At 42.4% G+C, this 9,762-nt stretch overlaps 2 protein-coding genes across 3 annotated transcripts; one reads left to right on the forward strand and one right to left on the reverse strand.

The window, feature by feature from the left end:
- Positions 1-338: 338 nt before the first annotated feature.
- LOC100277972 (DUF679 domain membrane protein 7) lies at positions 339-1,269 on the forward strand. Its single transcript, NM_001151404.2, has one exon. The coding sequence runs from the start codon at positions 522-524 to the stop codon at positions 1,137-1,139; it is 618 nt and encodes a 205-aa protein (NP_001144876.2). The 5' UTR covers positions 339-521; the 3' UTR covers positions 1,140-1,269.
- On the reverse strand, positions 1,258-8,610 carry LOC103637831 (beta-1,3-galactosyltransferase GALT1). Of its 2 annotated transcripts, none has more exons than XM_008660869.3 (8): positions 8,020-8,610; positions 5,343-6,394; positions 4,745-4,980; positions 4,245-4,526; positions 3,365-3,493; positions 3,097-3,276; positions 2,175-2,282; positions 1,258-1,950 (listed from the first exon to the last, which is right to left on the reverse strand). In XM_008660869.3, the coding sequence occupies exons 2-8, from the start codon at positions 6,109-6,111 to the stop codon at positions 1,741-1,743; spliced, it is 1,914 nt and encodes a 637-aa protein (XP_008659091.1). In that variant the 5' UTR covers positions 6,112-6,394; positions 8,020-8,610; the 3' UTR covers positions 1,258-1,740. The 2 variants fall into 2 exon arrangements, with proteins under 2 accessions (XP_008659091.1, XP_008659092.1); XM_008660870.3 differs by having other exon boundaries at positions 5,343-6,352; positions 8,020-8,556.
- Positions 8,611-9,762: the final 1,152 nt, after the last annotated feature.

Below are 9,762 nucleotides of genomic sequence, written 5' to 3' on the forward strand. Positions count from 1 at the left end.
TTAATAATAAAAATAATTAATTATCTTATCAAGAGATCCTCTATTGTATAAATATGTCTATTTTGATATATATATATATATATATATATATATATATATATATATATATATAATTTCTTAAATCTGTCCATGTATACAAGTGACAATGTCATATATTAGTAGTAAAGGATAAATAATATATATTATAATTATAATTTAAGTGTTGATCGGGTTCGATCCGACGGGATTTATCCGGACGGGAATGAGGGTGGAGAAGAAATATTGTGTTGTCCAGGCGGCCAGCGATGTGGCCAGCATTTGAGAATTTGAACTCAAGGGGTCGGAGGGAACAGTTATGCGTAGCAACAGTTGCACGTCATTTGAACTCAAGCACTGCCTAACGTTCGCCAAACTACGCGTGCGCCGTGCATCTATTTACGATTACAGAACAGCCGATCAGCAAGCAAACCAACAGCTTTGCATTTCCAGTCTCTGGGAACGTCGCGAAAACAGTTCCACGCTCTCCGGACAAGAACGCGCCCATGGATCGCAGCAACGCCGGTGCGGTGTCCGTCGAGGTGCGCGGCGGCGGCGGCGGCTCGCCGCCGGGCGCGGGAAGGAAGCGCCGCGCGGTGGCGAGGGGCGTGCAGAAGACGCTCTCCAAGACGTCCATGCTGGCCAACTTCCTCCCCACGGGCACGCTGCTAACCTTCGAGATGCTACTCCCGGCCGCCGCAGGCGACGGCACCTGCTCGGCGGTCAGCGCCGCGATGCTCAGGGCCCTGCTCGCGCTCTGCGCCGCCTCCTGCTTCCTCTTCCACTTCACCGACAGCTTCCGCGCCCCGGACGGGAAGGTGTACTACGGCTTCGTCACGCCGCGGGGCCTGTCGCTGTTCAGGACCGGGCTCGGCGTCGAGGTGCCCAGGGAGGAAAGGTACCGGCTCGCCTTCGTCGACGTCGTGCACGCTGTCATGTCCGTGCTGGTCTTTGCGGCCGTCACGCTCGCCGACTACCGGGTCTCCGGGTGCCTCGTCGCCGGCCACCGCAAGGAGATGGACGAGGTGATGGAGAGCTTCCCGCTCATGGTGGGCGCCGTGTGCAGCGGCCTCTTCCTCTTGTTCCCCAACACCCGCTACGGCATCGGTTGTTTGGCTCCGTAAAAAACAGCAGACTGGAACAGAGAGTACGGCAGTGTAACTTTCTTCCGTACCTGTGAATCTGGCTTGATCATTTTATGCTTCATGTTTTCTTAGCAACTGTAAAAACTTGGATGTGATGTGATCCTATCTTTAATCAGTACCGATTTGAAATTTCTTGAGAATGGATTATACAAGAGAATGAATGGTCACCAAAAATAGCTTTACATCAGATGCAAAATGCATTCCTTTCAAAAGAATGGTAGACTGGCTCAATCTATCCTAACGTAAGCTGCCGCCCATGTATCCTACATTCTGGCAAGATACTAGTATTTTACAAGCCACACAGTAAGCAAAGCAGCACTCTCCTACCTACCCAAAAAAAAAAGATGTGACCTGCATTCTGCCTACAATGCATATCCCCTAGTTTGACTAGAAACTCTTCAAACTGGGACGAAACAAACTTAAGATACCCAAAACTTCGCTTGCCATCCAGTTCTGCAAGATTCCTCTTAGGAGGGGCTGTATATGTCAAATGTCAAGAACGTTTTAGCGTGACGGTGTCTGTTCAAGCAACGGCCAACAGCAACCACCGTAAAATAAAGCATCATTTGCATTATCTCTGTTATTCTTTGCAACATGTTCCTCGTTTTGTTTTCTGAAACTTATCCCAGAGGCACATCATATCCCTTGGTTCTTGGTAGTGAGCAATCACATACCCATCCTCGCATCCTTCAACCAAGATCCTCCCATCATTCTCATACTTGACATCCAAGCCATCCTTCTTCATCTCATTGATCCATATTCCCATCGCGACATCCTCCAGCTTGAACATCTGTAAGAGAGATGATGATAATATCCTATTCAGTATAGAAAGAATTCATAATACCATGACCACAGAGGTTACAAACCAAGCAGGTCTACTAGGGTTGTGTCTATTTTTAAGATACTGAGGACCATACATCACAGTATTTCTTATATTTACTGCTATCCAAACTGAAGCAACTAAGCTTTTCCAATTACTCCATATAACAGCATGAAAATAAATTCCCACATTACCTTTAATTCCCCATTCTTGTGTTTCCTGTAAACTTCTTTAGCTATGTCCTGTGAAACAATATATCCTGGACCATGCGCCCATGGAGGATAATTCTCCTCAGGCCATTCCTAACTCAAGCAAAACATTAGTTACCACACTTGATCCACCGCACAAAATGACAAAACCGGAACTAAATTATTGAAAACAAGGCAGCAAAATATGCTTTAAAAAATATGTGTTAATAAGCAGAACCAAGCACTAGTTAGTTCTGAAACAGTATGCAGGTGCTTAACCAGCTTTATATGTTTTGCATACATTCATGCAGGAGCCCCTAACCTCCTAAATGTTACTTTTATACAAAACTTGAGCTGTCTAAGTGAGCACTTGTGCAACGTCTCAATCCACCATCTATAGAACATTAGAGAAAACACATGGCAGAGCAATGTTCTAGAGGAAGAGCCTTTTCATATGTAGAAATTATATTTTGCAGAATCTCTTGATATAAACAAATTGCACTTTTGGTCATCAAACTTGTACTGGGGTGGCATTTAGGTAGACAAACTCTTAAAATCTACATCTAGGTTCATAAACTTGTTCAAGTGTGCCACAAGAGGTCCAAACACCCTAATCAACCTGTAATCATGTATGTGATAATAACATTCTTGCAAGAAATCTGAGATATCCCTGTTCTCTACTACATGCTCATGGCCAAAGTCGCTACCATGTATTGTGAATATAAAATTACCATGTACCATTCTATATGCCACATAGACTAAGTTTGTGCTGATTAGAGTGATTTGGACTTTAAGTAGCACATTTTAGCAATTTTAAGAGACCCATATGTGCATTTTAAGAGTTTAGGAACAATACATGACACCACAGAGCATGTTTAAGGACAATTGGAGTATTTTACTCAAGTATATATAATTTTACACAAGTTACCTCAGGGGTTATGTACCACTTGCTATAGGGATCTCGGTGAGGCTGGGAATCAGAATTGACACGACCATACAACAGTGCATGACTGATATTGGTTCGGTCGAGGGAAGAAAGTATTTCATCTACTCGAACAAAAGCATCATCATCAGTTTTCATCACATACTTGGCTGACAGGACATTTGTCTGCAAAGAACACTTGCTTAGAAAATGCAAACATAATATCAAGTGTCATCCAAGTAAAATAAAAAATAATGCAATAAATCATATATACCCCATAAATGCAGATCGCTATGGTCTTCCAAAGAATCAGGCTATAGTAATCCACAAATGGCATCAACTGGATGTCTCCATATGTTCGTGCTTCATTCCAGAGTTCCTCATTGACCACCTCGTTTTTGTGCTTTTAACAATGGAAGGTAGGGCCAGATGAGTAAAGGGTAGAAAAGTATAACATATACTCCCTCTGTTCCAGATTATAAATCATTCCAACTTTCTTGGAGAATCAAAGCATCTTAAGAGTGACTAAAATTATAAAGATTTATAAAAAAATTATGACGTCAAATAGGTGTACTATGAAAATATAATTAATGATAAATATTATAAAGATTTATAAAAAAAATTATGACGTCCAACTTATTTAGTATCATAAATATTATTATTAGTTTATTATATAAATTTGGTCAAACTTGAGATGTTTTGACTCTCGAACAAAATTGGAATGACTTATAATTTGGAATGAACAGAGTAGAAAAGTGACTAGTAAACCATTTTCTTTAATGGCTGTTCAAACAATAGTATTGGCAAACAAAAAAATGGCGTGATAGGATGCAATTGCAAGCAATTATGTAGAGAAAGCAATCAACAGAGACATAAATACCCTCAATGGAGTGGTAGTTGCATGCATAATTTGTATCCGATTAACAACAATAGTTGCATGCATAATTTGTATCCGATTAACCCAATAGTGCACTTGACATATTGTTTAGAATCTATTAAGACGATCAATGTCTTCTAGTATGCTATTGTCCTTCTACATCATAATCTGTCTTGTGCATACTTCTAAGCATAGAACCATACTAAAAACTAAAAGCCACATCAACTATATTGTCAAATTACCATATAGCTGTCCACTTTCAAAGTTTTATTCTTACCAGGCCAACAAAGAATCTAACTGCAACTTTTCCTGAGCGCACAGCATCATACTGCATCCAAGTTCTGCGAACTGCCATTCGGCGCTTGAAATTATTTGCTGTAGAGAAGACCCCAATGAAAAGATCAACAGATTTATCCATGGCAACAGGTGGAGCCTTCAAAATTTCCAGATCAGTGACATGCTCGAAGTACTCTGTTGTTGGCAGGCCACTTGCTATCACAGATAGCAATTTAATGTCTCCTGCAATTCTTACTTCACCAACAAACCCTGGTTCCAAATCCTGGATATCAATATGAAGTGTAAATATAATAATCAAATAAAGCAGCACATAACATACTACATACTGTAATATCACTAAAATAGTGTATAACTAAAGAAAATAGTTTCATTTTAGCATGTATAAATGAAAAATACTTTAGCACATAGGGGAAAATATTTTTTCCTATAAATTGCTGTAGAATGCAAAGGCATGATGCGTTATTTATACTTATGCAATACCTCTCGAAATGCAAACGAAGTGATATGTTTGCCATCTACAGTCATATGGATCCCATGTGCTCCGATACGAAGAATTGCTACAGCAAGATATCCCTGCCTGAATGGAAAATACTTTCTAGATTCTGCTTTCTTCTTCCTTGCAGGTGGCATGGTCAAAACATGTGAATGTAACTTAGAGGGAAGGATTTCTTTCTGGTCCTCACCTACGATGCTACTACACTTTTCTAGATCATCCACTGTGAAACAAGAGAAAGCAAATAACTGATGTCAACCCTATGAAGACGATTGTCACCAAAAATATATTATTTGGTTTAACAACATATATAAGAAATAAAAGCAAAAAAAAATGCACATTTAGATCAATCAACACATTTCGGCTCCATTATCTTAGCAATGTGCATACTGCATAGTTATGGAGATATATTTCAGCAACATCAATGTAAGAGTATTTCATTACATTTTGTATGTGCATCGCAAGCTTCAATACTTTAACAAGTGGATAAAGTAGCCAAATTACAGAAATAATTACTCATAATTTCATGGATCTTGCATGGGCAGCATGGCCTACATAAGATATGGACCACTGAAAGAAAAGTACCTTTTGCACTGTCCTTAGCATCTGAATCAGGAGATGGGCAACGGTTTTCAGAACCCCAATCATCAGCTATCGTCCATGTATTTTGGACTATTACAGGATCTTCTGTGAGTTTATCACCAAGAAGGCGGACATTATAATGAAGGACAATTGGAGGGTCTGGTTCACCAGGAACTGCAGCTCCAGTTAACTCTATCTTAAAATTAGCCAGAAGACCACCAGGAGTACCAATAATAGTTATTGAAGAGCCCTGAATCAATCCACATGGAAGTTTTAAAGCAAACCTATCCCCTAATCTTGTGGCATTCATCCGTCGGACAGAATAAGGGCATTGCTTTCCTTTGTCCTTCTGCTGAATGCTGCCATTAACAGAAACAACTGAATCATCATATGCAAGGGCTGTATTGAGTTCCCTCCATGCAACTCCAGCTTCCTTGATTGCCTCTACTCCATCTGGTAGGATATGGGCATGCGTTAAAAGGTGTTTCAAATGATTCCAAGAATGTAAAGATTGAAGTTCTGTATCAGAGAGATTTCTGGTAATGGAAAGGTTGGATGCCAAGAGTCTGGTTGATATTACTTCAGAAGAAATCTGTGGATTCTGGATTGCAGGTGGGTTTGGAACATCCAACCAATGTAATTCTGCCGTCCTGTTTTGCTGGAAAACATACTGAAGCGATTTTTCTGCAAGTAGCCTATCCAATATCACATATCTTAACATCAAGATGATGAACAAAGATACAATGACAAAGCCTCCATGCCATTTCTTCATCACTCAACCTTGTGACAAGTTGGTCCGGAGTTTGCATTCACTATATCGTCAATCTAAAGCATGACATAAATTCAGAACAATATTTCAGAACCAAACCATCCAATCAGAAAAGCTGAACAAATTCCTGCTGAACTGTGACCCTGATGTGGTGTATTGAGCAACTTCCTCAACGTAACCAAACATTCCCAGGTGTGTTAACAAAGCCTTATAACCACAAGGAAGCCTGGCAGGTTGGAGTGTCCTACCAACCAGAAGAAAACAGCAGACATTAATCAACTTTATCCTGTAAAAAGAAAAAGGTGGCTGCTCATTAATGTTCTCTTACACAGTACGTTTGAGATGTTGGTTGCATAAGAGCATTAATTCGGATATAAAAGGCAAAAGGTTAGGCTCCAGTCACATATTCCTATATGCATACTCGCTTTTGTGCATACTCCCTCTATCCCAGAATAAATAGATTACACTACACCTCTGAAATGTTCGTTGGATTATATCATTAATTCCGATATACAAGGCAAAAGGTTAGGCTCCAATCACATACTCCTATATGCATACTTGCTTTTGTGTATACTCCATCCATCCCAGACTACTAGAGTTGTCTTAAGTCAAAGTTTTTATACTTGGCTAGAATTTCTAGAAAAAACCATCAAAATTTATAACATCAAATTAATATCATTAGATAGAACATATTTTCATAATAAGCGCATTGATCACAGGGATTGAATTACTTGGGGACGGAGGGAGTATCAGAATCTGTAACTGATGGCAAACTCTCAAACCCCGCGGCTAGGGACTCCGCACTAAGCAATCATGCACTTCAATTTGAGTAAGAACTAAGAACAAATGTTACTAATGTTGGGAATAGTTCCACATTATGAGTTATGGATGGGCAAATATAGTTATATGGTTGAGGGTGTAACCCCTTAATGGACTAGCTTTTGGGGTGTTGCCAACAGACCTAAAACTCGTTGTTGTGCGTTCGGGTGTGTGTTGCGGCCCAGCAGCCAGGGTGTGTATGCGGGTGTGCCACGTGTGCAGGCGATCCAACATGTGTGTCGTGTGTCGGCGGTTTGATTTCAACAATTGGTATCGAAGCTCAGGTCGGCCTAGTGTATTTTTAAACAAATCTTGGATCACAATGCATGAGAAGAAGATTGTTAAAAATAGTCACACATTGCCAGTGGACAAGCATGGTTTATATTTATATGGTTGAGGATGCAACCATCTAATGGACTACCTTTTTAGATCAGTGCTAGCCCTAAAACCCGATGTTGTGCATTCGGTCGTGTGTGTCGTGGTCGACCGTGGTGTGTGTTTCCAACAACTACCTCTCGTCAGCAGGACTACAGCATTACCTCAGCATGTCAATCCATTACATGCTGAATCCAATTCTCGCTTTAAATGGGGAAGAGTCAAGGTTGACTATGAAACATCAAGAAATAACAGATACAACTGTTTGGGGAAAAACCAGTAGTAGTATCAAAACTATCACAAAATCATAAGGCGGGATCGCAGCTGCTAATAACCGAGTTCCATTTACAATATATTTGTAAGAGAGAGAAAAACGAGCACCATAGTGTTTACTTCGAACAAAAAGGTCACAAAATAGACAGCGCGAATCTAGCGTCATCGCACAAACCGCGCCGACAGTTTTCTTTTTGAATGCATTTTTAAAAAAAAAAATAACGAAAGAGCATCACTCAGAAACTTAGAAATGCGCAGATCACCAAAGCCCCAACGAAATCTGGCGCACGCCGACACGCGAAATCACGAACGAAGCAGGCGGCAAAGCACACGAGCACGCGAACACCCCAGATTTCGCAGGAAGTCTCGCCACATGACCGCACACCACCTCGCAGTGTGCATCTCGAAGCCCGCAAAGCACAGCCCAATGCCAGAATCACTCACCAGGAATCCGCCGCCACCCGGCAGCTGGGTCGCTTCGAACAGCCTCGCGGGGCGGGGGCACTCCTGAGTCCTGCCTAGCCTCACCAGCTCAGGCGCTGCCTGAGCCACGGAACAAGGCCTGAGGAAACCAGCGGGCCGGGAGCGAGCGACGAACAAGTCAGGTGAAGGCGGAGCATAGGAGCTCTGGGCGCAGGATGAGAGAAGTCGAAGGCGGTGCGAGCCTGTGAGGAGGATGGCTTCAGGACCACGCCACGGACCGACCGAACGCGAGCGGGCGAATAGGCGCCGTGCCGGTGTCGCGGGGCCGGACTCGCTCGGCCAGTCTCTTTTCTTTTCCCTGCCGTGGCGGAGAAGAGAAGAGTCGCGGTCGGGCTGCGATGTGCGAGGGTGGGTGTACTGGGTAGGTGGGTGGGTGGGCGGGCTGCCGTTGGGTTGGCCGGAGCAGCGGCCGCGCGATGTGGACTGGGATCTCGCTCCTTTGCTTGCTTCGGCGGTCGGCGCGTCTCGAGTCTCGACGGGGTCGGATTCTTGGCTTCTTTCTCGGTCGGGGAGCAGCGCCGGACGAGCTGAGAAAAGCGGCTTTGTGCAGTCATCAGCGCTAGGCACGCTGTGGGCTGAGGCCTATAGATGGAAAATAGAAATAGTTGTCTCGTATCTCACATTCATATGTACTTACACAGTTCCAATTTATAATTTATTTAACTTTTTTACCATAAGTTTGACCAACTCGTTATTCAAAAAAATTATAATTATTACAATTTTTACTGTGTATTGTTTACCATATAATATAATTTGGCTTTGAATTTTTCAGTTTTTCGTGAAAATTTTGAATAAGACGAGTCGGTCAAACATGATAAAAAAAAGTCAAACAAATTATAAATTAGGATAGAAGGATTACTAAAATGTGTATATAGATTTTAGTATCAAAGTTGTGTTTAGTACAGAATTCAATGATATATCTGAGTTCGTTTAACAAATTCGGATTTGGATTTGACTATCTAAATTTACGTCGGTTACTGATGTGAAATCGGATAATATCCATATTTGTAAGTCTTGTATGCGAGCCGGAAAAAATATTGTGCATCCCGGATGCAAATCGAGACGTTTGCAGCCCCTCACAACTTCATGAGGGCTTGTCCATTTTCATCTGAATCTATGTGGATTTGATGGGATTGAGTGGGTTTTAATTCATAGCAAGTCAAAATATTTACTAATCCCTTCTAATCTCGTCCAATCTACATGGGATAGAAATAAATGAACAAGGTCTAAATGGGTCCAACGAAGAAGTGCCTTGAAACGATGAGGATCAAGCTTGCAAATTCTGACTCCATCTGTTGGCCAGCTCCGCACGCTTTGGCTCACGATGCAGCCGGGCAACACACACCTAAAGGCACAGGATGCAGGGGACCCAGTCGCCTCCTCGCCGGGCAACACACACCTTGATTCACTCGCACCTCTATCCGGCGGCTCCGAAATTGTAGAGGTGGTGGCTTCAGGAGATGTGGTCGACAAAGGCGAAAGATGAGGAGGATACATATGGATTAGGTGGCGGCGGTACAGGGGATGAAGGTCGATGATCGAGATTGGGACTGGTGGTCGTGGTGACCAATGGGATCGGTTGGGATTCTCGGCGGTGGCTACAGGGACTAGTGGCGACGATGCCCGATTTGAGAGTGGTGGTTGGCGAGATTGGGACTGTTGTGTCCGTCGCCTGTTTCTTCCATAAGAGCTACAATGCCAATA

Source organism: Zea mays, chromosome 9 (genome assembly GCF_902167145.1).
Source record: "Zea mays cultivar B73 chromosome 9, Zm-B73-REFERENCE-NAM-5.0, whole genome shotgun sequence".
In the NCBI taxonomy this organism is placed as follows: domain Eukaryota; kingdom Viridiplantae; phylum Streptophyta; class Magnoliopsida; order Poales; family Poaceae; genus Zea; species Zea mays.

What these genes read in the sequence shown, in the direction of transcription:
- LOC100277972 (NM_001151404.2), top strand. Translation starts at nt 522, where the DNA reads ATGGATCGCAGCAACGCCGGTGCGGTGTCCGTCGAGGTGCGCGGCGGC.
- LOC103637831 (XM_008660869.3), bottom strand. Translation starts at nt 6,111, where the DNA reads ATGAAGAAATGGCATGGAGGCTTTGTCATTGTATCTTTGTTCATCATC. An exon ending in TTAGATTCTTTGTTGGCCTG is followed by an intron (nt 3,494 to 4,244) that starts GTAAGAATAAAA and finishes CATTGTTAAAAG; the next exon opens with CACAAAAACGAGGTGGTCAA. An exon ending in TAGCGATCTGCATTTATGGG is followed by an intron (nt 3,277 to 3,364) that starts GTATATATGATT and finishes TGTTCTTTGCAG; the next exon opens with ACAAATGTCCTGTCAGCCAA.